The 26,697-nt window shown below is 43.9% G+C and overlaps 2 protein-coding genes and 1 long non-coding RNA gene across 9 annotated transcripts in view; 1 reads left to right on the top strand and 2 right to left on the bottom strand.

The window, feature by feature from the left end:
- Positions 1 to 5,155: 5,155 nt before the first annotated feature.
- Positions 5,156 to 10,241, bottom strand: TRIM52 (tripartite motif containing 52). The gene is made up of 2 exons (XM_087816237.1): positions 9,164 to 10,241; positions 5,156 to 6,502 (listed from the first exon to the last, which is right to left on the bottom strand). The coding sequence occupies exons 1-2, from the start codon at positions 9,941 to 9,943 to the stop codon at positions 6,491 to 6,493; spliced, it is 792 nt and encodes a 263-aa protein (XP_087672363.1). The 5' UTR covers positions 9,944 to 10,241; the 3' UTR covers positions 5,156 to 6,490.
- Positions 10,242 to 10,425: 184 nt separating this feature from the next.
- LOC148093171 (uncharacterized) overlaps positions 10,426 to 26,697 on the top strand; it is a 21,955-nt gene continuing 5,683 nt past the window's right edge. The window contains exons 1-3 of one of the 2 annotated variants that reach the window (XR_015714383.1): positions 10,426 to 10,535; positions 11,215 to 11,307; positions 14,230 to 14,370. This is a non-coding gene — a long non-coding RNA (uncharacterized LOC148093171). Of the gene's footprint in view, positions 10,536 to 10,648; positions 11,308 to 14,229; positions 14,371 to 26,697 lie in introns of those variants that run through there. The other variant, XR_015714382.1, reaches the window with a different exon arrangement.
- LOC107528441 (class I histocompatibility antigen, Gogo-C*0203 alpha chain-like) overlaps positions 23,781 to 26,697 on the bottom strand; it is a 15,874-nt gene continuing 12,957 nt past the window's right edge. For 2 of the 6 annotated variants that reach the window (XM_087816226.1, XM_087816227.1), the window contains exons 5-7: positions 25,372 to 25,647; positions 25,163 to 25,261; positions 24,649 to 24,860 (exon numbers count right to left, since the gene is read on the bottom strand). In XM_087816226.1, coding sequence (XP_087672352.1) covers positions 24,772 to 24,860; positions 25,163 to 25,261; positions 25,372 to 25,647 — 464 coding nt within the window. In that variant the 3' untranslated portion in view covers positions 24,649 to 24,771. Of the gene's footprint in view, positions 24,584 to 24,648; positions 24,861 to 25,162; positions 25,262 to 25,371; positions 25,648 to 26,697 lie in introns of those variants that run through there. The other 4 variants (XM_087816228.1, XM_087816231.1, XM_087816230.1 and 1 more) reach the window with 4 other exon arrangements.

The raw sequence follows: 26,697 nt of genomic DNA, 5'->3' as shown, positions 1-26,697 counted from the left end.
CTGAGAACCAGCTGTGCCTCTACCAAGTCTACCACCTGCCTAGGCCAGGTCTTCAGGCCTTTTCTTTCTCAACCATCTTTTCTCCAGCCTCTTGGCAGTGGAAGCCTACTGGACCCACCTGCCTTTGGGGAAGATTCTGGCTGTATTCAGAGCCTCCCCCACCCCTAGACACCCTAGTACACAGAACCCTTCTGGGCTGGGCTCAGTCCCATCACTCCTAGCTGGGAATTCAACTGGGTCTCACCCACTTCTGTTAGAGCCCCTGGGATTCCCCCTCTCCCATGTCCCCACCTCTGTTCCATAAAAGGTAAGAATCCCTAGAAGAGACTGGAGAGGTTCTTCTAAGGAAGTCCATCTCAACATTCCTTTTTTGGAGGGAGCCCACAGGACCTGCAGAGCTGGAAGGAGCCCCTTGGACTTCTTGTCAGAGGCCCATGATCCCTTCTCCAAGGAGCAGAGGCCTTCATCCTTCTGCCAGCATTCAGGAGAGATAGGTCTTCCCTTGAATGCTCAGGTGAGGGCTATGGTAGGTGGTAGGAGCAGAGCTGAAGGAAAGGAAGGCCCACCTTATCCCCCTTTTTTAAAATCAAAGTTTCTTTAAAGTCTCAGCCCAGGTTGCCACATCAGGGAAGTGCTCTTTGACCTTAGGTCTCGCAGTCGGGCTCCTTTGTTTCATGCCCTTAGAGTGTTCTGAGCCTTTATAACACTTACCCGAATTTGCTGTTGAACCCCTCAAGTGCTCTGAGGACAGGGACTGGTCTGTTTCTGCTTACACACTGCATTCCCAGCACAAGGCAGAGGGTTTGGCATGTGGAAGACTCTTAATCTTGGTGGCCAGCCTCAGACTTAGTAAAGGGCGCTGGCTAATGAGAGGGTGGATGTACCAGGAAGCAGGATCAGCACGGGGTGGGGGCGGGGGGTGTATAAGTGGTATGTTTGGGAAAGATGGTTTCAAGAGGGAAGGTGGGAGAGAATTAAACCTGAGGTAGTATGCTAAGGATTTTGGATTTTGTCCTCAAACCTAAGGACTTCCTTTTTAGGATTCCCATCCCTCTCCTGCCTAGATTTGAGTTTGCAAAAAGGCATCTGTTGTCACAGTGGAGGCTAGGTGGGAGTAAGACTAGAAACAAGAAGAGTTCCGAAGCCAGACAGGAGGGTCTCTAGGAGTGAAGGAAGGGACTGAGGACTTAACCAAATCCTTATGAGTTAGGGGTTGAACACCTCTTCCAATCCATCTTCTCTCTTCTACCTTCACTCCAGAGTCTAGAATTGCACTGTATATAAAAATTACTTAATGACTGAGGCCTAAAGAATTAAGCTCAAAAGGTTGGTGACAAGGAAACATGGGAGTATGATTATAGTTCAGTCCATTCTTCCTAGTGAGAGGTGGGGATGTGGCATTAAATTAACACCGGGAACAGATCTTACAAGAAATCACATGCCATTTTTTTCTTTTCTCTCAATAAAGATTCAGTGTCCATCTTATTCAGAAATCTGAGATCTAATAGCTCCCCCAGGAAGCAGATCCTAAGGCATTCTGTTGGGTCTTCCCTGGGAGATGGACTGTGGGATTCCCTAGGCTTTGTGTGCTTTAGCCAATGTGCAGAGTCAGAAGCTGTGGAAGTGGGCGTGGTCCAGGCAGGACTCTTAAGAAATGCAGGGAGAAGGCAAGCTTCTGGCCTTGCTAAAGGATTTAAAGCAGCATTAGGTGATAGAAATAAAAGTTGACCCAAGGTGCCTTTTCTGAGTGTTTTTTTACCAGGAGGAGAATTTCATATGAACTAGGGTCAGGAGAATGTATTGAAATGGAACCTTGAGGCTGGTTAGCTTGCCACAAGATATGAGGGCTGAAGGAGACTGTATTCCCTGCTCACACTTGGGTTATAAAGCCAGAGCCTGCTGAGAAATTCCATTCTTTGCTGTAGTGGGAGAGGGAATTCTGTGTGCCTAGGAAATGGCAGATAAAAAAGGGGTATGTGGCTCCCAGGGAGCCTCTTCCAGGCCACCCAGAACTCCCTTTGTATTTCTTGGCCCTTCTTGGTGCCAAGTGGAATTTTCAACCAGAAGGCTCAGACCAACTCTGGACCTAAGTACATTAGGATGAGGGAAAAGGTCAGGAAGGCCTAAGTATGAACTTTAGTAGGTGGGATAGCTATGGAGGAATGAGCCTTCCTGTTCTTTAATACAAATCCCTAAGATGTCCATTTTCCCCCACTGGGAAGGGGAGAGGTAGGGCGAAAAGTACTAGCTTAGAGGCCATTTCCTTCCTCTTTGCAGGTCTCCTGATAACAGAAGCCTTGTTGCTTTCCCTCCTATATTTCTCACATGCAAGAGATGAGCCATTTCCCCAAGCACGTAATTCTCATATTGTACATCTGAAGACTCTGGTTTGTGGGCCAAGACTGTTATTAAAAGTGTAATATATCACCACCGTTAGCTCTCATGGTCTCTTCAGCCCTGTTCTTCCTACACCTCTCACTTTTCTCATTAACACTGTCAGCACAAACTGCTTTCCCCTCTAGGACTTCAAGACCTCACCATCCTCTGTCAAGATTTGCTGTGAAATGAGAAAGGGAAGAACCCACTAACCTGCTTAATATTAGGTTTTGCCCACATCAGGCACCAAATAAAACCTTATTTATACTTATATCCTTCCTGAGGACCCAGCCCCCCAGCTTTTTCCGGGAAGGGGATAATACAATTTGTTTTTTAGCTAATTTCCATTAAAACCATCACATCCCTCACAAGTGAAACTGGCTCAATACCATTTTGGTTAGGTTCTTAAAAAATACAAGAAAGCCTTCTTTAAGTATTTTCTCCTTTTATGCCTAAAAATGTCACCTTGCAGCCTATCTCTCCTGATTGGGAAAAGAAGTTGCACTCGTGTTTTCATCTTTCCTTTGGACTTGCTACTACTCTTTAGGAAGGAGCGGAATTCAACTTGCCTTTGCATAGAACTGTACATTTCAATATGATTTGATAGCCACTCACCAAGTATAACTATTTAAAATCAATTAAAATTAAATACAATTAAAAATTCAGTTCCTGTGTTGCACTAGCCATATTTCAATAGCTCAAAAGTCATATGTAGCTAGTGGTGCCTACTGTATTGGACAGCATAGATTTAGAACATATCCATCAGTGCAGAAAGTCCTTTTAGACCTGGTACAGATGACTAGTACTCCTGCTTCCCCCTGTAATCTCATTTTATCAGTTAATAAATATTTGTAATAACTTCACTGTTACAGGGTAACTTTCAGAGGGGGTCAGGGATTGGAGGTGGGAAATAGCAAGGAAACTATAGGTCCTATAAAGGTTTTAGGAGGCATGGCATAGTGGCCAGAGGTTGATGGCCAATAGCAGGGGAGTCTTAGCTTTTAAGGAAGTACTTTAGGGGCTGATGTTTATGTCTATCAACTCAGGGCCACCCACACTCTTAAGTAGACAGGCTCTGGTCTTATGTATTAGTTCTGCACAATACTTAAAAGACTGCCCTATGGTCTTGCTTAAACTGAGGAGCTAAAATGACTGCCTTTTATTTACATTTCTAGATCTTGATTTCATATGCTGCTTTGTCATTGCTCTGTTATCCCAAGTGGCAGTGACAGAGGCAGCTCTAATGTTTAAAAAAGGCTTGTTGACCTTGCCACCTGCATGCCAAGAGCTGGGAGAAGTCTGGGTCCTATCAATTAACGTACTGGTGTTAAGACTACATTTAGTAAGGGCCCAGCTAGGTGAGAGTTTTCTTCCACTGAACACTTTTGAACACCTATGCCAGGCACTGGCTGTAGGGCCTAAGTGAAGTGATCAGTGGCTATGACCAGTTTCCCTGAGTCTAGACCAGTGGTTCTCAACCAGGAGTGATCTTGTACTCTCTCTCCCCTGACATGTCACCTGGCAATGTCTGGAGACATCTGTTGTCACAGCTGGTGGAGTGGTGCTACTTACAGCTAATGGGTAGAGTACAGAGATGCTGCTAAGCATACTACAATGCACAACCCTCCTACCACCACCAAAAAATTATCTCACTCAAGTGTCAATAGTGCTGAGGTTGAGAAACCCTGGTCTAAACCACAACATGGACCAGTTATTCATTCGAAGACTAATCATGAGGTCCAGACTCAGTAGGATAGTAAAGCTAGCAAGTGTCTGATAAATTGGGAAGAAAACAATGATGAGTTGATAGAACAGTGGCCTCCATATAGCTAAAGGGCAGGTATAACTAGAGTGTGTTTAACTATACCAGAAAGCTAAGAGCTAAGGTCATAGTGCAACTGGAGTTGAGGATTTCAGATATGTAGCAAGTCTGTGTGAAGATGAGTCCCCGGTACAGCCACAGAAGTAGAGAGGAGCAAGTTTAAACAGTCTGACTTGTGATACAGCAGTCAACAGCCGAACCTAGTAGGGAAGACATTCAATAAACAGATGAGCATCTGGTGGATATGGATATACCAGTTTCTCTCAACATTTTTGTAACCCACCTCTACTTATATATCTAAAAATCTTACATTCTCCTTCTAGTGATATTTAAATTTTCACAACTAAGTATCGTGACTAAAATTAATCCAAAAAATGGTAATTTTGGAAGGCAAAACTTTATTAGATGATGTGATAACCATGTCACAGTTACACCTTAACTTTTTTTCCCGGGTGGTGTAGAAGATGCAACAAAATGCTGTTTTAACAACACTCTTGCACTGCTTCTCCTCACAGCTAGATGTAGCAGGAAAAAAAACCCCAACCTTTTATAATGTAAGGGAAAAAAATGGAATAACAAATGGAATGAAGTATTCTATCTGCTTAGACGTTTTACACCCAAACTTCTCTAGAGTATCTGGAAGTTGCTAGTAAAAACAATCAAGACTTTGAGTTCCACAAAATCCTTCTTAAGTTCTTCCAGTGAAAACTGAACATCAGTGTGAAACACATTCTTCCCAAAAGCTACCAAAGGTAGGTCTTAAGAAAAGGGTCAAGAACACATCTCCCAAAAATAGTCCTGGATATTTTGCTTTTTTTCTTGAAATAACATTCATGAATCAAAAGACTGACCAAGAAAGATAGACACTGTTAGCATGGGTTTGCTCTCTGTATCTGAATTTTTGGCAAGTTTTGCTTGAAGTATTTCATAATGAGCAGTGACATTGGTGTTTGCTCCTTGGCATTTCAGGGTCAGTGTATTTTAAACTATAACGTGTTAAATTATGAAAGTTTTAGTTTTTAAAGTACAGATTCTTTTGTTGGTGTTCCAAAATCAGGATTGTTCTATCATTGGCGTTCCAAATTCAGTTGTTCTGTCCATAAATTCAGCTGAATTCAGTTCTTTGACAACCAGGGAACCTCAGTATGTAACAGAAAAAACACTCCAAATAGCATTCAGATCTTCAAAACCCAAGGCAAACTGGGATCAAATGTACTGTTTTTCATACATGCTGACAGCAAGGCTGAAGATTTCCTGTAGTCTGTGGGCAGATCGATGGAATTCTATGCTTGGCGTTGACTGTTCCAGTACATCCTGAATGCCGAATTTCTTCAATTTTTGCCAAAACAAAACAACAGATCTAAAATATGCCATTGCTGTAGTACCATCAGCGAATACTCCTATAATTTCCCCCCAAACTCAGTTTATTTAATACAGCTTCAAAAATATTGTCTTTAGTGGTCAAGTACTTGGTTTATGAAAATAGCACATGGTTTTTAAAGCCTAATAATTGTGATCAAAAGCAAAGCACAATTTTCTTTGTCAGTAGATTCATCTTAACTATTAGCAAAGAAGGATGAGCTGATGTTTTTTAAAACCTGAAGAGTGATATGCTGTCATTCATTAATTCATTGTTAAGACTGCAGAAGTAAGTGAAGAAATTCCGGTATTCCTCAATTTCCTCTTAAAGTTGTGGCAGTACTTGGAATGAAGGGTTTCACAAGTTTCTCCATTTTTTTCTCCTTTGCAATTAAAAGAGTTATTTAATATTAAGCTTTCATGGCCTTTGAAGATTCCTGTTAATATTCCAATACAGTCCAGTCTTAAAGCTGCAGAGAATTGTGCTTTGTGGAACACTCTACTGTTTTTAATGGTATAAATTTAACAGTGTTTGGCATGGTGTCACTGCGCAACACTTTCAGATAACATAACTGGAGGAGAAGCTGACCCTATCTTCTACATTGTAACGTGAATATATACTTGATAAAAACCTCAAAAAGGAATTGGCTGTCATCTTTAGCTATGTCAAAGGACAAAACAGATAAACAAGGAGTACTGATGATGGAAGCATCTGGTCCCTCTTGCAGAGCGATGAATGACTTTACAGGTGGCACCTGGGTGGCAGGGCAATACAGGCATCCAGTTATGCCTGATCCCCAGTAGGTGAAATTCTTTGTTCATTTTCTTTTTATACACCCATCTGCCGCCTAAAACCTGACACCATTTAATGGTGCTCTTGGTCAAATCTAAAATGATCTTACTTTCATAATCCTCTGATTCTAGCTTGAAGAGTCAAGACGAACTCTAACTCATGGGATAGACAAAAAAGGAAGATGTAAATAAGTTTTCAGAGCTAAAAAGCCTCTTATACAAAATTAAACTTTAAAAGAACATTGACCTCGGGGGTTGGGGGTGGGAAGAGATTAACCAAAGAATTTATGTGCATATATGCATACCCATGGACAAAGACAAGGGGGTCATCTGTAATACTTTCAACAATAAAAAATTTTTAAAAAGAACATTGACTTTGAAACAATATAACTGTCCTGGATATGCAGTAGTATAAATGAACACCTGTAGTTTCTTGCTCTCTCTACTATAACTCCCCATACCCTGCAATGCTGATATAAGTTGTGGAGGGAGGGGGAGAGAATGCCATTCTCTCCTATTCCTAAAAATCACTGAGTAACAGCTCTCTACTCATAGCCCCTAAAACTAAAAAGCCTAATCACTCCAAAGTAGATAAAAAATTTGTGTTGAATTAGTAGCTGACAATAGAGAATTCACTGTAACCAGCACTGTGATTGATAATGTATAACATGTTAAATAAACCATTATACAAAAATAGTTCCTTATATAATGTTAACTATTAGAAACTTCTTCAGTAAAATTCTAAATCTTGCATTCACCATTGAAAGGAAGTTACAAAACTATGTACTGTATAAAGAGTGAAAGAATATGTCAGTTACTATCAACTTACATAAAATAATAATTTTTTCTCTTCAGTGTAATTCCTATATTTGGCAACACCATCTACCTAAGTTCTGGTGTATGTTTGAAAGTAAAAGTTTTCTTTTAAATATTCTATATTTCAAAAGAGATTATCCCCAATTTCTTTAACTTGATTTGCTGTTTATAAATAATTTTCAGGTTTCAAATGAGTGTTTTATCTGATCTCCCCAGTTGAAGAGACCATCTCTTTTCTCTTGTTTAAATTGGCTTTTAATTAAAATTCCAATTTCAAATCCTTTCCAGAAAAATTCTAGAAGAGGAATGAAAGGTTACCTTCTTTCCTCAGCTTCAGTGTACTAAAACGCAGAAGTATAGAATATAGTTTCTTCTGTAGACAAATTTAATTATTACCCTAGTGGAAAGCATGGTGCTTGGGTTTGTCCTTAAAGTCAGGTTAGTATGATGGTTGGTAGTGATTTGTAGTTAAGATTTGTGTCTTAACTGTGCACTTACCAAGTTACTATAAAATGGGGGTGATGATGTCTAATATATGATCTGTTGGTGTTTTGACTGCAATCCAGAGTAAACAATACCTTTTACTCTGAGACCAAGTATACACATATGTACATATCATTTAAAAGTTTTATAAAACAATACTTACCCTTCTTATGTGCTCCATGCACTCTGATATTTTTGCTTTTGCCCAAATAATGCTGGGCATGACCCACTTATTTTAAGACCCACTAATTGTCAAAACCCATAGTTTGAAAATCACTGCTGTAGGAGAACATGAGGAAATACATTTTATAAACTGTAAAGCACTACTGAGATGTGAGCAGCTGCTACTGAATATCCTCCAGGTTAAGACTTTTATGGGCCTGAGTACAACCTCTCCTTCCTTGGGTATTACAAGGGGTCACATCCACCTAGATTCAGGTAAGAAAGAGTATTCACACTATCATTGAGTCAACTCTCTACTACTCTAATACTTAGAAAGCAAGGCATTAACCAAGTCAAAATCCAAAGAAGGGAAGACAAATAGGGAAGTCAAAAAAGTGCCTTACAGTTTATAAAATACTTTCACACATGATTTCTCTTTTTAAACGTTTCTATTTATTTTTTGAGAGAGGGAAAGGAAGAGGGAGAAAGAGAAACATCAATCTCCTGCCTCCTGCATGCACCCCAACTGGGGATGGAGCTCACAACCTGGGCATATGCCCTGACGGGCAATCAAACCAGTGACCTTTTGGTGCACAGGATGATGCTCAACCAACTGAGCCACAGTGGCCAGGGCACACATGATCTCTTTTAATCATAATAAGACTAGGGAAAAAGTAAAGTTAGCAGGTTGAAACCTGCCCCAAGATGAGAGAGTAAGTGGCAGGGCCAGGTCATCTGATCCTAAGTCCTTCACTCTTGCCACTACAATACCATGCCAGGAAAGCAAAGTGATCAGGATATGAGGTTGATATTGATTTGCCAAAGACATTTTTGTCCTGCCTTTCTCTACAGGGAAAGTGGGCCCTACTGAAGGCGGGGAAGCACCCCCAAATTTTGGTAGTGAGGCATGGCCAGTTGCTCTTAATAGTATAGGACTCAAACCTGGCATTTCAGTTTACCAGTTACTGTTTGACACTGCTTGTGCTCTGAAGTCTTGATGTCTATTGTCTTCAAGTACTATGGCTTTCCATTCCTATGTGTCGAGTCCTGGCGTCGTGCTTAGTGACAGACTCAGGACTCACATCAGATGGAAATTAAGTACTAGGGGTCTGTCACCTCTACCCTTATACTTAGGTAGACTGAAAGGGAATGACAACAGTGGTCACCTTCTGGTAACTAGTGTCTTTGCTCAGCTTCCTCTGGGAAAGCCAATTGGCCTTAGTCTTTGTCTACATGTGCCCATCTCTCTCCAGTATGCCCCCCAATCCCTCACAAAAAAAGATTAAATAAACTAACAAGTACCCATCCCTCTCAGCTCTTGTTCAAACCCCCATATTCCCTTAAGCCTCTCACCTTGTACTCCTGCACCACCTCCTCCAACGGCACCACGCTGTGCTGCTTGTGGCTCCTGGATTCTCGACACACCACACAGATGGCCTCTTTGTCTACCTCACAGAAGAGCTTCAGGGCTTCTTGGTGTTTGGAGCAGACACCCGTATCATTCCCCGGGGTCCCTGGATACGGACAGGGGCACATTTGGCGAATTATCTGGACCATGTTGGCCAGCTGCAAGTTGGGACGAAAGCTACGACTTGTGAAGCTCCTTCGGCACTGGGGGCAGGTGAACAGCCGTGGAGGGGCCGGGGGAGGGGGCTGGTGGGTGTCGGGGTACAGCTCTTCGTCCTCGTATTCTTCCTGTACCTCCTCTTCTCCGAAGGCGTCAAATCTCAGGTCATGTCTCAAGCCTTCCAGGTAGTAGCCACGACCTTCCTCCTCTTCCGGGTCCCACACATAGTGCATGTCCCAATTCCTCATGCCACCGTCTCCGACCCAGGGATCATCATCTTGGTCCTGGAACAACTCCTCAGCACTCTCCTGGTACAAAACCTCTCGGACGGAGTTGCCCCATCCACCGATGGCCCCCAACGCCGCCTCGTCGTCGTCCTCCCACTCACCCTCCTCTTCGTCCCCGTCCTCCTCTTCCTTACCCCACAGCTGGGTCACACACCCTCGGCAGAAGTTGTGCCCGCAGCCGATGGACACGGGGTCCGTGAAGTAGTCCAGACAGATGGCGCACACCGCCTCCTCCTGAAGGGTCTGCACAGGGTTGCGAGTGTTGGGATAGCCAGCCATCTTCAAGCGCTGTCGGCAGGCGTGGAGGCGTCCACTGGGAGTCGAGGAGCGGGGGGCTTCGCAGCCTTCCTCCTCAGGCCCTCAGAGAAGCCTTGCTCCCCCCTCTCCCGCTCTTCCGAGCTCGAGACGCGAAGGCCCGAGGACCGGGCTCACGCCGCGCTCCGAGGGCAGCGGGGGCCGAACCAGGCCGCGGCCCCCACTTCCCCTCGAGTGTCAGCGAGCAAACGCAAATCCCGCCGCGGTTTTCGCCTCCCTCCGACTTTGCCCAAACAGGCGCCCACCTCAGAGACCGGCTTTCCTCATCCAGCGGCTCAGGCGACTGAAAATGACGTCGGCCCTCTAACCTACCCGGGAGGGGCGGTCTGGGCCGGCGGCGGACCGCGTCTCTATGGTGTCCCCGGGAGCCGCGCCGCCGGGAGTGCCCCCGTGCGTCCATCTGCCCCGCGCCAGACGCGGCTGGGGGAGGAGGCGCCGGGGCGGAGGGACCAGCGATGGACGCTGCTGAGCCGCCTTAGCCGCGCTCGGACCGTCCAGACACAGGGTCCGGCAGCCGCCCGGGAGAGCCGGGACCCAGAAACGGGCCTCAGCGGCGGTGAGTGCAGCCGCCAGCTCGAACGCTCCCAGCCCGAGGCGGTGGGGGAGAGGCGCGGGCCGCGCGGGACTGAGCTCGCGGTGACGCGGAGTGGGCCAAGGTCAGGGCATCTGTCTGGGATTGATGTGCCTGCAGCTTAGCTTTTCAAACCAATGCACCCCTCTCTTGGTATCTGCAGAGCCTCGGCCGGCGAACCCTGACTTCTCGCTCGACATTAGTCTGTGTTCGTCTCCACGGTCCCGCGACCCCTCGGGCACTTCACACTCGGCGTGCTGCGCGGCGCCAACTTCTGCCTGTGCTCTTCCCTCCTTCCCGCCTTAATCCTCCCATTCGCCATCCGCTCACCCATCGCGCCTTTTTCATCCTTCCATCTAGCCATCCATTCATCTTACGCACGCATAACCCACCCATTCATTTATCCGTCCACTTTGATCTACCCACGTAATAGAAACAAAAAAATGAGTAAGACGTAACTAGCCCCCTCAAGGAGTACAGAGTTATAGGTGTGTGGTCCCCCTTCATCGAAGGTTTTACAAGGTTTTTCTATTTTTACTTGACCCTCAGTCAGAAGTACACTGCACATATTGATCCAATACAGACTTGCACACACGTAACAGAAAATTTCTGAAATTGTTCTTATGGCATTCAAGGCTCCCTGATATGTTCTGTTTTATTTTAGTAAAATGCTGTTCAAGATCCACTGGAGTGCCTGGCCGGCGTGGCTCAGCAGTTGAGCATGGACCTGTGGTCCAGGAGACTGCAGTTTGATCTGGTCAGGGCCCATGCCCGGGTGGTGGGCACAGGCCCGGGTGGCGGGCACAGGCCTGGGTGCGGGCTCCATCCCGGGTGAGAGATGTGCAGGGGGGCATCAGTAACTCTCATCATTGATGTTTCTATCTCTGTCTCCCACACCCTCCCTCTGAAATCAATAAAGATATATTTAAAAAACAAACAGATCCCCTGGAGTGATTGCACCCCTCACTAGCTGGCCACTGCTTGCTTTGAGGAACATCACCTGTCCTAATGGAACCTTCAACACACCCTGGACCCTTCCTCTCTCCCTCTGGGCCTGAACTTGAAACTATAAGTGTCACAAAGCAAGGGTGGCACTAACTGCTGTCCACTTTACACCCAAGTTCTCTATCAGTGCTGAACGTACAGCAAGTGCTCCCTACAGATCTGCCGAGTACATACATGAATCAAGTCCCACTGACTTTTATCTTCTCAAATTTAGGCCTTCCCTGTTCCTGCCATTCTAGATCTGACCCTACCAGCTTCCACCTGATCAAAAAGTTTCCTAAAGGGTCACTTGCCTTCGTTTCAGTCCATCCTGCAACCACCAGAACCATTCATCTGAAATGGCAGTCTGGCACACTCATACCAGGCTTTTGCCTCTGTCTTTGGACATGTCCTTCTTACCTAGAAGGCTCTTGTCTCAGGGCTTCACCCAGATATAATTCCTAAGTATCCTTCAGGTCTTTGTCCAGGCATACTCTCCTGAGGGAGACTTCCCCAAGTGTGGCACCAGGCTGTGTTAGGATCCAACTCTGTCGCTCTCTGTGTGACCTTGGATTAGTTTTTTGAATAATTTTTTAATTACAGTTGATATTCATTTAAAAAAAAATCTTTATTGATTTCAGAGAGAGGAAAGGAGAGGGAGAGAGAGAGATAGAAACATCAACGATGAGAGAGTCATTGATTGAGCCCACAGCCTGGGCATGTGCCCTGACCGGGAATCGAACCCCGATTGCCTGGATCCTAGGTTGATGCTCAACCGCTGAGCCACGCCCGTTGATATTCAATATTATTTTATATTAGTTTCAGGTGTGCAGCATAGTGGTTAGACAACTATATAATTTGCAGAGTGATCTCTCAATAATTCAAGAAATTAACCCACTTGGATTAGTTTCTCAGCATCTTTGGCAATTTCCTATCTGCAAAATAAAGATAGTAGCACACATGTGATGGGTTGTTGTGAAGTTGGATTAGTTGACATCTGTAAAGTGACTGGAACAGTGCCCACTGAGGTTATCTTTGTACCAGCATCACCTGAGACTGCATTCCTGTCCTGTACTAGATGTGCCTTGGAAGAAACTCCCCATCTTCTATTTTCTCCCACTTTGAATAGGGTCAAGTGATTGGGACCCTGTAGTGAAAAATAGCCCATCATGTGTCATCCTAATGGTTCTGAGAGCCCTATGTCTGGAGAGGATGGGAGTTGAAACCTAGGCCTGACCTGTCTAGGACAGGACACCTATCCATGGGGTTGTTAGGAAACTAACAAGTAGACTCCCAGTATACAGTCTGGGAGCCTTCTTGGAGGTCACAGTAGAACCAGAGGAGCCACAGGGGTAGTGGGGAGGGTGTGGGTGGGGAAATCTGAGCAATAAGAACTGGAACTGAGTTTTAAGGCTGGAATACTTCTCCAGCACTGAATGTAGGTTCTGGTCTGCACATAGAGGAGGATGGGGGAACAAGCTGGAGAGCAGATGGAGGGAAGAGGGAGGGCTACTCAAAAGCAAGTTCCTGCCTGCCCCCGGGGTGCTGAGCCCAGGTGGGGAGAGGGGCAGCTTAAGGGGAGAGCCAAGGGAAGCAAGTGGGAGAAGATGGTGAGAAGGCTAGAGGGAGCATCTCGAAGGAACTTGTGATACCTAAAGGAACATAGAGTGGACACCCATTCTCAAGAATACCTAAGTGAATGAGGATCTGTAAAAGCTCAACACCTGTTTTATCTTCCCTTCGCTTCTGAATTACCTCTCCTCAAATCCAAGTGGCAGCTGGGAGATGGGCTTTGCTCAGATTTCGTCGTGTGGTGAAGCTTAGCTAATCTTTTCCAAGGTATACAGGAAGCTTGGTTTTAAGCTCTCTTGCAGCCCCCACATCTCCCTGCAACCAGGCACACTCTTCTATTTGCAGGAGTTCTGCTAGCTTTCTCCTGAACCCAGCTGGGAGCTGTGGGTTGTCAGAGCAGGCCGCCTGGCATACACAAGGCCCCAGGTACCACTGTCTCAGGGCACTCAGAAAACGGCAGCAGTGGAGGGCAGTCCGGCTGGCCTAGCAGTGGTGATGGCTGCCAGTGTATTTTACTCAGGACTCTGATTTTAGAAAATTTATCCATGGGAACAGCAGCCTTTTTAGGCTGGTGAAGCCCATAGAAGAGTTCCACGGGAGATGATTAAATTCCATTTCCTGGTGAGGAGGTAACCCCTTGGCACACAGACACTGTGGGGACCATTTGTCAGAGGTATCAGAGAGGTAGTCTAGCATGGGCTAGGTCACACAGCAGTTGGCAAATTTGGCTCCCAGTTTCTTTTTGTAAGGCCCAAGAGCTAAGACTGTTTTTTGAATTTGAAAGGGTTGTAAAAAAGGGAAAACAAAGCCTTGGCTGGTGTGGCTCAATTGTTGGTGCATTGTTCCATACACCAGAAGGCTGTGGGTTCTATTCCCGGTCAGGACACATGCCCGGGTTGTGGGTTTGATCTCCCTTAGGGGCACGTACAGAAACAATCTATGTTTCTCTCTCACATTGATATTTCTTCCTCTCTCCCTCCCCCTCTAAAGCCAATAAACATATCCTTGGGTGAGGATTTAAAAAAAGAAAACAAAGATGACTATGCAGAGACTATGTGGCTGGAAGACTCTTAAATATTTACTCTCTGACACTTCAATATTTACTCTCTGACCCCTGGGCTAGGAAGCTGGAAGAGAGAACCTCCAGAGTGCCTTCTGATGCTACGATTGTGGCTTGTGTCTCCCCGATGAGTTCAAGATCCCAGCTCTTCTGCTCCTGGCATCCCTTTCCCAGTCAGATTCCAGAGGTCCTGGGCTGGACAGAGTGAGTGTGACTAGTGGGTTAGTCTTGTGTCTGGTTATAGGATTTTGGCTGGTCTCACTGTTACAGACTCTGGGAATATTGGTGATTCTGTCTCTTTGCTCTGCTTGAAATGTAACATCTACCCAGAAATGCCCACATCAAAGATATACAGCTCCAATAAAATTTCAAAGTGTACATCCAGAACAAGAAATGGAGCAACCCCAGAAATCCCAGGTCTACCTCCACTCGTTTCCCGTCCCCAGGTAACCACTATCTTGACTTTTTAAATTTTATTTTATATTTTATTCTTTTATTGAATTTATTGGGGTGACATTGGTTAATAAAATTATTAACCTGTGTACAGGTTTCAAGTACACAATTCTACAATACATCATCTCTATATTGTATTGTGTTTTTACCACCCCAAATCAAGTCTCCTTCCATCACCCTGTATCTCCACTTCGGTTTTTCTACCTCCCCCCACGCCCCTTCCCTCTGGCAATCACCATACTGTTGTCTGCGTCCAGGAGTCTTTTTATTTTTTTTCTTAACTGCTTTGCCCTTTTCTCCTAGCCCCCACCCCACCCCTCTGACAGCTGTCAGTCTGTTCTCTGTATCCATGAGTCTGTCTCCACTTTGTTAGTTTATTTTGTTCATTAGATTCCACATATAAGTGAAATAATATGGTACTTGCCTTTCTCTGACTGGCTTCTTTCACTTAGCATAATACTCCCCGGGTCCATCCATGCTGTAGCAAAAGGGAAGATTTCCTTTTTTTTTTTTTAAGGTTGAACAGTATTCCATTGTTTAATGTACCACAGCTTTTTTATCCAATCATCTACTGATGGGCACTTGGGTTGCTTCCAGATCTTGGCTATTGTAAATAATGCTGCAATGAACAGAGGGGTACATATATTCTTTTGAATTAGTGCTTTGGGTTTCTTTGGATACATTCCCAGAAGTGGAATTGCTGGGTCATAAGGCAGTTCCATTTTTAATTTATTATTATTTTTTAAATATATCTTTATTGATTTCAGAGAGAGGGAGGGAGAAGGAGAGAGAGAGATAGAAACATTAGTGATGGGAGAGTCATTGATCGGCTACCTCCTGCACGCCCCCAACTGGGGATGGAGCCGGAAACCCAGGCATGTGCCCTGAGGGGCAATTGAACCGCTGGATCTCGGATCCTAGGTCGATGCTCAACCACTGAGCCACGCCTAGCCGGACTTAATTTATTTATTTTTAATCCTCACCTGAGGATATTTTTTCTATTGCTTTTCAGAGAGAGTGGAAGGCAGAGAGAGAGAGAGGGAGAGGGTGAAATATCAATGTGAGAGAGGCACATCGATTGGTTGCCTCCCAGACACGCCCCAACAGGGGCTGGGGATCTAACCCAAAACCCAGGTACGTGCCCTTGACTTGGAATCAAACCTGAAACCCTTTGGTGTGTGGGTCTACACTCTAACCACTAAGCCGCATCGGCCAGGGCCCAAAATCATTTATTGAACAGACTGTCTTTAGCCTATTGTTTGTTTTTGCCTCCTTTGTCAAAAATTAATTGACTATAAAGCTGTGGGTTTATTTCTGGGGTGTTCCATTGATCTTTATGTCTGTTTTTATGCTAGTACCATGCTGTCCTAATTACTATGTCCTTGTAGTATAGTTTGATATCAGGTAGTGCGATTCCTCCAACTTTGTTCTTCTTTTGTAAGGTTCCTGTGGCTATTCGAGGTTTATTGTGGTTCCATATGAAATTTTGGAATATTTGTTCTAGTTCTGTGAAATATGCCATTGATTTCTTGATAGGAATCGCATGGAATCTATAGATTGCTTTGGGTAGTATGGACATTTTAATGATGTTAATTCTTCCAATCCACGAACATGGTATGTGCCTCCTCTCATTTGTATCTTCTTCAATTTCTTTTTTCAGTGTCTCATAATTTTCTGAGTACAGGTCTTTTATATCCTTGGTTAAGATTATTCCTAGGTATTTTATTTTTTTTTGAAGCAATTGTAAATGAGATTGTTTTCTTAGTTTCACTTTCTGATAGATCATTATTCGTGTATAAAAATGCATCTGATATCTGCATATTTATTTTGTATCCTACTACTTTACTGAATGTGTTTATCAGTTCTAGTAGGTTTTTGGTGGAATCTTTAAGGTTCTGTATATACAGTATCATGTCATCTGCAAATAATCACAGTTTTACTTCTTTCCTTTCTTCTTGTCTGATTACTGTGGCTACTAAAGTTGAATAAAAGTGGTGAAAGTGAACATCCTTCTCTCATTCCTAATCTTAAGGAAACCACTGTTAGCTTTTCACCATTGAACATGTTGAGATATGTCTCCCATATTCCCACTTTAGTGAGAGTTTTTATCACAAACGGTGCTGGATTTTGCTACATGCCTTTTCTGCACCTGTTGATAGGATCAGACGGGTTTATCCTTTATTCTGTTTATGTGATGTGTCACGCTTATTGATTTGTGGCTACTGTACCAACCTTGCATCTCTGGAATAATCCAACTTGGTCATGGTATATGACCTTTTAAATGTATTACTATATCTAATTTGTTTATATATATTGATCCTCACCTGAGGATATTTTTCCATTGCTTTTCAGAGAAAGTGGAAGGGGGAGAGAGAGAAAAAAAAAACACATCGATGTGGGAGAGACACATTGATTGGTTGCTTCCTGCACGAGCCCCAACCAGGGTGGGGGACTGAGCCTGAAACTGAGGTATGTGCCTTAGGTTTCAATCAAACCCAGAACCCTTCAGTCTGCAGGCCAACGCTCTAGCCACTGAGCCAAACCAGCTAAGGGCTCTAATTTGTTAATATTTTGTTGAGGAACTTAGTGTCTATGTTCATCAGGGATATTGGCCTATAATTTTCTTTTTCTGTAATATCTTTATCTGGTTTTGGAAATAGGATAATACTGGCCTCATAAATAAGCTTGGGAGTCTTCCCTCCTCTTGAATTTTTTGGAATAGTTTGAGGAGGATAGGTGTTAGTTCTTCTTTGAATGTTTGATAAAATTCACCTGTGAAGCCAGGACTCTTGTTTTTTTGTTACTGCTTCGGTTTTACTAGTTGTAATCAGTCTGTTCAGATTCTCTGATTCTTTCTGATTCAGTTTTGGAAAATTATACTTTTCTAGGAATTTATCCATTTTTCCAGATTGTTCAATTTGTTGGCATATAGTTGTTCATAGTATTTTCTTATGATCCTTTGTATTTCTTTGGTGTCAGTTATTACTTCTCTTTAATTTCTGATTTTATTTATTTGGGTCTTCTCCCTTTCTTTCCTGATGAGTCTTGATAAAGGTTTTTCAATCTTGTTTATCATTTCACAAAACCAGTTCTTGGTTTCATTGACCTTTTGCATTTTTTTTTTTTTTTAAGGCTCTATTTCATTTATTTCTGCTCTGATCATTATTATTTCATTTCTTCTACTCATGTTGGGCTTTGTCTTTTTGTTTGTTTTTGTTTTTTCTAGTTCCTTTAAGTATAAAGTTAGATTGTTTATTGAACATTTTTGTTGAGGTATGTTTCCTCTATTCCCACTTTACTGAGAGTTTCTTGAGGTAGGCCTCCAATGCTACGAAATTTCCTCTGAAGACTGCTTTTGCTGTGTCCCATCGATTTTGGGTTGCTGTGTTCCCATTTTATTTTTTATTTAACTTTTAATTTTGTTGTTTACACTATTACAGATGTCCACATTTTCACCGTTTGCTCACCTCCACATATTTCTCACCCCCCCATCCCTCTGGCAATACCAAACTGTTATCTATGTCTATGGGTTATGCATAAATGTTTTTTGGCTAATCCCTTCACCTTATTTCATCCAGTACCCCCACCCCTATTCTCTCTGACAACTGTCAGTTAGTTCCGTGTATCCATGCCTCTGTTTTTGTTTTTCCCCTCAGTTTATTTTGTTCATTAGATTACACATATAAGGGAGATCATATGGTATTTGTCTTTCACTGCCTGGCTCATTTCACTTAGCTTAATAATCTCCAGGTCTAACCATACTGCTGCAAAAGGTAAGAGTTCTTTCTTTTTTATGGCTATGTAATATTCCCTTGTGTAAATGTACCACATCTTTTTTATTCACTCATCTACTGATGGGCATTTAGGCCGTTTACAGATCTTGGCTATTGTAAATAATGCTGCTATGAACATAGGGGTGCATATTTTTTTCCAAATTGGTGTATTAGAATTATTATGATCTATTCCCAGAAGTGGGGTCACTGGGTCAAAAGCAAGTTCCATTTTTAATTTTTTTAGTAAATGCTGTACTGTTTTCCCCAGTGGTTGCACCAGTCTGCATTCCCACAAACAGTGCACTAGGGTCCTTTTTCTGTATATTCTCACTAGCACTTGTTGTTTGTTGATTTATAGAAGGTAGCCATTCTGGGAGGTTTGAGGTGATATCTATTGTGGTTTTAATTTACACCTCTCTGATGATTAGTGATGTTGAGCATTTTTCCATATGTCTCTTGGCTATCTGTATGTTCTCTTTGTAGAAGTATCTACCCAGGTCCTTTCCCCATTTTAAAATTGGATTGTTCGTTTTCCTGGTGCTGAGTTGTATAAGTTCTCTATACATTTTTGGAAATTAACCCCTTATCAAAAACTCTCACTGGCTAATATATTCTCTCATACAGTGGGTTCCCTTTTCATTTTGTTGATGATTTCTTTTGCTGTGTGGAAGCTTTTTAGTTCAATGTAGTCCCATTTGTTTACTTTTCCCCCACTTTCCCTTTCTCTAGGAAAAATACTGCTATGAGAGATGTCTGAGATTTTACTGCCTATGATTTCTTCTAGGATTTTTAAAATTTCATTACTTATATTTAAGTCTCTTATCTATTTTGTATTTATTCTTGTGTATGGTGTAAGTTGGTGGTCTTGTTTCATTTTTTTTGTATGTTCCTGTCCAATTTTCCCAGCACCATTTATTGAAGAGACTGTTTTTACTTCATAGTATGGTCTTGCCTCCTTTGTCAAATAATAATTGCCCATAATGGCATGGGTTTATTTCCAGGTTCTCCATTCCATTCCATTGATCTATATGCTTGTTCTTATGCCAGTTTTGATTACAGTGGCCTTGTAGTATAGCTTGAAATTCAGTATTGTGACCCCTCCAACTTTGGTCTTCTTTCTGAAGAATGCTGTGGCTGTTCTGGGTCTTTTGGGTTCCATATAAATTTTTGTAATATTTGTTCTAGATCTATGAAATATGCCATTGGTATCTTTTTTTTTTAATTAATCCTCACCAGAGGATATATTTTTTCCATTGCTTTTCAGCGAGAGTGGAAGGGAGGGAAGGAGGAGAGAGAGAGAAACATCTACATGAGAGAGACACATCAATTAGCTGCCTCCTGGACGTGCCCTGACCAAAGGAGGGGGGCGAAGGATTGGGGAGGGGGAGGCAGGGAGCAAACCCCCAACCCAGGTATTCACCATTGACTAGGAATGAAACCCTTGACCCTTCAGTGACTGGGCCAAGGCTCTTACCACTGAGCAACACCATCCAGGGCTGCCATTGGTATCTCAATAGGAATTGCATTGAATCTATAGATTGCTTTGGGTAGTATGGACATTTTATTTATTTTTATTTTTTAATATATCTTTATTGATTTCAGAGAGAGGAAAGGAGAGGGAGAGAGAGAGATAGAAACATCAATGATGAGAGAGTCATTGATCGAGCCCACAACCTGGGCATATGCCCTGACCGGGAATCGAACCCCAATTGCCTGGATCCCAGGTCGACGCTCAACCGCTGAGCCACGCTCGGCCGGGCAGTATGGACATTTTAGTGATGTTACTTCTTCCAATCCATGAACACGGTATTTGTAGTCCACTTATTTGTATTTTCCTCCATTTCTTTCTTCAATGTCTTATAGTTTTCCAATATAGGTCTTTTATCCCCTTGGTTAATTTATTCCTAGGTACCTTACTGTTTTTGTTGTTGCAATAGTAAGTTGGATTGTTTTCTTAGTTTCTCTTTCTGATAGTTCATTATTGGTGTACAAAAATGCCACCAATTTCTGAATATTAATTCTGTTTCCTGCTACTCTTCCAAATTCATTTATTAGACCTAGTAGTCGTTTGTTGGAGTTTTTAGGGTTTTCTATGTACAATATCATGTCATCTGCAAATAATGACAGTTTTACTTCCTGCTTTCCAATTTTGATGCCTTTTATTTCTTCTTGTTGTCTGATCGTGTGGCTAGGACTTCCAGTACCATGTTGAATAAGAGTAGTGAAAGTGGACATCCCTGTCTTATTCTTGATCTTAAGGGAAACACTTTTAGTTTTTCCCCATTCAATATGATGTCAGTTATGAATCTGTCATATGTGGCCTTCATGATGTTTAGGTATTATCCCTCTATTCCCACTTTGCTGATAGTTTTTTTCAAAAATGGGTGTTGGATTTTATCAAGTGCTTTTTCTGCATCTATTGATATGAGCATGTGGTTTTTATTGTTCACTTTGTTTATTGATCTGCAAATATTGTACCAGCCTTGCATGCCTGGAATAAATCCCACTTCATCATGGTGTATGATCTTTTAAATCTACAGCTGGATCCAACTTGCTAATATTTAGTTGAGGATTTTAGCATCTATGTCCATCAGGATGTTGGCCTGTAATTCTCTTTCTTTGTAGTGTCTTTATCTGTTTTTGGATTTAGGATAATGCTGGCATTGTAAAAAGAACTGGGGAGTCACCCCTCCTCTTGGATTTTTTTGGAATAGTTTGAGAAGGATGGGTGTTAGTTTTTCTTTGAATGTTTGGTAAAATTCACCTATGAAGCCATGCAGTCCAGGACTTTTGCTTGTTGGTAGATTTTGATTACTGCTTCAATTTCACTAGTTGTAGTTGGTTTGTTCAGATTCTCTGATTCTTCCTGATTCAGTTTTGGAAGATTGTATGTTTCTAGGAATTTATCCATTTATTCCAGATTGTCCAATTTGTTGGCATATAGTTGTTCATAGTATTTTCTTACAATGGTGTCAGCTGTTACTTCTCCTCTTTCATATTTGATTTTATTTATTTGGGTCCTCTTCTTTTTTTTCTTGATGAATCTGCTTAAAGGTTTGACAATCTTACTTATTTTTTCAAAGAATCAGCTCTTTTTTCATTGATCTTTTTATTTTTTCAGTCTCTATTTCATTCATTTCCCACTTGTTCTTTATTATTTCCTTCCTGTACTTACCCTGTGCTGTGTTTGTTGTTCTTTGTCTAGTTATTTTAGGTGAACAGTTAGATTATTTGAGATTTTTTTCTTGCTTTTTGAGGTAGACCTGTAATTCTATGAACTTCTCTCTCAGGGTTGTTGTGTTCATTTGTTTGTTTCCAGGTAATTTTTAAATTTTTCCTTGATCTGAATTTATCCATTTATTGTTAAATAACATGATATTTAGCCTCCATGTGTTGGAATGCTTTTCAGGTTTCTTTTTTATTGCAGTTGATTTGTAGTTTCATACCATTGTAATCTGAGAAGATGCTTGATATGATTTCTGCCATCTTGAATTTATTAAGACTCATTTTGTAGACACTCAATATGTAGTGTCTTTCTTTGTCTCGTACTATAGCCTTTGTTTTAAAGTCTGTTTCATCAGACATAAATATTGCTACTCTAGCCTTTTTTTTTTTTTTAATTTCCATTTGTATGAAACATCTTTTTCCATCCCTTTACTTTTAGTCTATCTATCTTTCATTTTGAGGTGGGTCTCTTGTAGACAGCATATATACGGGTCTTGCTTTCTTATCCATTCAGCTACCCTAAGTCTTTTTTAAAAAATGTTTTAATAATTGATTTTTAGAGACGAGAGAAGAAGGGGATGGGGGCAGAGAGAGATGACTCATTTCACTTATTTATGCATTCATTGGTTGATTTTTTTAATAAACACGCAGTTTTCATTTTATTTCATTTCTTTTTGTTATCAATAGTAACTTCTATTTTTAAATTATAGTTTACATTCAATATTATTCTGTATTAGTTTTAGGTGTACAACATAGCGGGACATTTATATAACTTATGAAGTGATCCCGCCCCCCCCCCCCCGAATAAGTCTAGCACCCATCTGGCACCGTCCATAGTTATTACAATATTATTGACTATATTCCACATCCTGTACTTTACACCAACATGACTGTTTTGTAACTGCCAATCTGTACTTCTCTTAATCTTTTCACCCTTTTTACCTAGTGCCCCATCTGACAACCATCAGTGTGTTCTCTGTGCCTGAGTCTGTTTCTGTTTTGTTTGTCCATTTGTATAGTTTGTTTCAATGCCATAATATAAGTAAAATAATATGGTATCTTAGACAAGCAGGGTTTTTTTTCTAAATTTATCTTTATTGTTGAGAATATTACAGATGTCTCCCATTTTCCCCACATTGCCCCCCCTCCACCCAGTTTCCACCCTACCCCAGGCTTTCACCACACTATTGTCTGTTTATGGGTTAATGCATATATGCATATAAGTTCCTTGGTTAATCTCTTCCTGCACCTACTCCCCCTTTCCCTCTGACCCTGTCAGTCTGTTCCATGCTTCCATGCCTCTGGTCCTATTTTGCTCATCAGTTTATTTTGTTCATTAGATTCCACATATAAGTGAGATCATGTGATACTTGTCTTTCTCTGACTGGCTCATTTCACTTAGCATAATGCTCTCCAGGTCCCTCCATGCTGTCCCAAGGGATAAGAGATCCTTCTTTTTCACAGCTGCATAGTATTCCATGGTGTAAATACCACAGCTTTTTTATCCACTCATCTACTGATGGGCAGTTGGGCTGTTTCCAGATCTTGGCTATTGTAAACTGTGCTGCTATGAACATAAGGGTGGGACGAAGGCCATGACACTTCCTGACTGGACCATATTAGGAACAAGAACCCCTCCCAACCAGAAGGCTGAGTCAGAATTTGGTGCCCCTATCCCCAACCCCCTTGGAAACACATAAAATCTGAAGAACTAACTGACCACGAGCACAACTCACTTTTTGCCTCTTTCACAGTGGCACCTGTGCCCTGGTCTCTTTCCTTTTGTCTACCTAAATAAAACTTGCTTTGTTCTCACTCAGATTCATCCTTGAAATTTTTCCTGGGTGAGTCAAGAACCTGGAGGCTGTCTGAGAGCAAAAGGTCTGGGACCATGCAGTGCCAGGGCAGAGGCAGGGCCAGCCCCAGCGCAGAAGCTGTCCCACCACACTTAGAACCCTGCTTAGGACGAGGTTCCATAGGTGGGACACGATGGCATCGCTGAGATAGACACACATCCTCAGTGCAATCTGAATCCTTTTCTAATATCACATCTTTCAAACCCTGGGCTTTGGGCCTCCCAGGGCTGCAGACACAGGTTTCAGACATCCCCACAGGAGACCCTGTCAGGCCCTGAAGTCACTGAAGGAAAGGCAGAGAGTGCCTGTCCCTTGCATATCAGGTGGCCAAGAGATAGGAACTGTTTGCTAAATAAGCAAAGATGTGGTCCCATGGTGATTCCTGTTTGCAAAGGAGACATGGGGTTTTCTGCTCTGTTGAAATTCAGAAAGGTTAGGCTGGGCCTTTGCAGACACACCCTTAACAAGCATTTCCACAGGACATAGCAAAAATGTTACTGTAAAAGTAGCATGTGCTTATTGTAAAAACTCAAACCATTCAAAAGGACAGGAAGGAAAATATAGACAGAGTTGTTTCCCATCCTGCAGCTGCCCAGGGTTAACTGACAGGCCCCTGAGCACCTGTTCCTCTAAGCTCCTCCTCAGATACACAAGGACACCCCCCATCACCAACACATCGCACACCCTAATGCACACACACACCACACCCACCCGCACACCCTTACATACCCTCACCCTGACCCACACAGTCACAGGGTGCCTGAGAGGCTCAAGTTGAGATTTACACTTAACATGAAGTCATTCTGCAAACTATCAAGCGTAGAAGATGAGGAATTATTACATTTTTCAAAGAACTTCAGGAAGATCACAGAGCCACCTTAGTGGCACAGACCACTTGTAACAAAGCTGACGAGGTTGAGGAGGGCTCAGTTTTGGGGTGGGATGGGCTCATCATGGACAGATCACATCTGCCAGCCAGCAGTGCAAGGGGCTTCCAGGACCCCGAACACCCCCCAGAATACTTCCTTGGTGTGCGAACTTCTGGCCAGAGGGAAGCTGAGCTGCCCCTGCTCTCGCTGGGCTTTGGGAATTATGGGGGTTCCTCTCCACCTGCAGGGAAGAAGAAGGAAGGTGACCCGACCTGCTCCTGGTCCCCACCAAACCCAGGTGGTGGCTCCCAGGAGTGCCCTTACCACACCCTCTCTGCCTGGCCTTGGAGCGGGCTGAGGCCAGGCTGCAGAAAGGGAGATCACCTGTCCTAGTGCCCTGCCTCCATCTTTGGCTCTAAGGCTCCTCACTCAGGCTTGGGAGCACCTGGGGCTTCCTCTCCAGAACCCACCCAGCCCATAATCACCTGGGGCTTGTTCATAAGGTTCCTCATCCTTGGCTGTCAGAAAAAGAGCACAAACCAGAGATGACATGAGTAGTGGGCAGAGGTGGAAGGCTGGGTGTCCACCTTCCCTCCCCCTCTCCCCCTCTGGGCCCTTTCCAAGGCCCGGCCCAGCGGTCTCCCCTGGCTGTGGGGTCCTCCCGGCCCTGGGATGCTGTGTGGCTGTGTGGCAGGGGCGGGGCCTCAGTAGTAGCTGCGGCTCACCAGAAGGGAAATGTAGCTGAAGGAATGGCAGCAGAGTGTTTCCTCCTGTGAGGCTGGACCAGCCGGAGGGCCTCCCACTTTTATACCACACCTACCTTGAAGGTACCTCCTGGTCAGGATCACAGCTCCAACCACCAGCAAGAACAGGATGGGGCAGATAACCATGGCAATGAATCCTTGACTGGAGGGCGGTTCTGAGGAAGGCGGAGAAAAGGAGGCACCCCTAGACCATGGGACTATCTCTGGGGGCCCTGGGACCCTCCCTGACCTCATTGCCCCCTCCTAGCTAAGCCCAGCTCCTCACCCCACGCCGCGGTGAGCATGTGGTTCAGGCCAGCGTGCTGCACGTGGCAGGTGTAGCCAGCCTCCTCCCCAGCCGGCACCCACACAGCGGCCCAAGTCTGGTAGGTGCCGTCCCCGCTGGGGCGTGTCTCCACGTACTCGGTCTCCAGGGTCAGTTCCTCCTCACCCAGCCACCAGCTCAGTGAGATGTCCTGTGGGTAGAAGCCCAGGGCCCAGCACCTCAGTGTGACACCCCTGCCCTGGATCACGTGCCTCGTCACCTGCACTGTGGGCGGCTCTGCAGAGAGAGATGGAGGGAGGAAGGCTTGTGGGTGGCCATTTTCCGCCTGTCCCCTGTGCTTGATCCCAGGCTCCTCCAGCATCCTCCACTCTGGAGGATGCTGGAGGAGACGAGGGCGGGGCTCTCTCCAGGGCAGACACACAACCCAATGTTGGAGGCAGGGACAACCTGTCGTCAACCATTCCAAAGGGGCACTGTCCTAGGAATGCCCATGGCAAGGATGTGACTCTTTGCCCCCAACCTCCAAGGGAGTCCTGGGTGGGGCAATGAGGGCGGGGGGGTGTCCCAGGGCCCCACAGAGACCCTGGAGTTTTCTCAGAGACTTTACATACTTCCCCCATGACCTCCTGCACACAGCAGGGGCCTAATAGGAGGTTGTTCAATGAAGTCAGTAATGATGTCCCTTCCCTCAACTTAGAACAAGCATGGTTATGAGTACAGGCTCTGGAGCTGGACAGCCTGGGTTTGATGCCCAGCCTGACCCTGTCCACACCTTCTGTCTCTCGGGGCCTAATGGGGATCCATGGTTCCTTCCTCTCAGAGTTGCTCTGAATGACATAATCTAGGTGTGACAGTTCATTCTGTGTGTCAGTTGGGCCATGGGGCTGCCTAGCCATTTGGTCAGTTTTCTGGGGGTGTTGAAGGTGCTTCTGGGTGAGATTCACATTTGACTCTGGATTCAGTAAAGCAGATGGCCCTCCCCAGTGTAGGTGGGCGTCACCCAGTCATCTGGAGACCTGAATAGGACAAAAAGACTGATAAGAGGGAACTCCTGCCTGATCGCTTGAGCTGGGACATAGGTCTTTTCCTGTCTTCAGACTCTTCATGAGTCTTGGCCTGTCAGCATTTGGAATAGAACCGTGCCATCGGAGCCCCCAGTTCTCCAGTTTGTGGACTGCAGATCTTGAAACTTCTAAGCCTCCATGATCACATGAGCCAATTACTTATTACATCTCTCTCTCTCTTTATATATACAAATCCTGTCGGTCCTGTTTCTGTGGATAACCTGTCTACCAGGTGAAGGAGGTAGGAGAACACCTGGTGCTG

This window comes from Miniopterus natalensis, chromosome 4 (assembly GCF_054644295.1).
Source record: "Miniopterus natalensis isolate mMinNat1 chromosome 4, mMinNat1.hap1, whole genome shotgun sequence".
Classification (NCBI taxonomy): Eukaryota; Metazoa; Chordata; class Mammalia; order Chiroptera; family Miniopteridae; genus Miniopterus; species Miniopterus natalensis.
The sequence above is the reverse complement of the archived record's forward strand: the minus strand, read 5'-3'. Positions and strand labels throughout refer to the sequence as shown.

Coding starts and splice junctions, on each gene's coding strand:
- TRIM52 (XM_087816237.1), bottom strand. CDS start 9,943: ATGGCTGGCTATCCCAACACTCGCAACCCTGTGCAGACCCTTCAGGAG.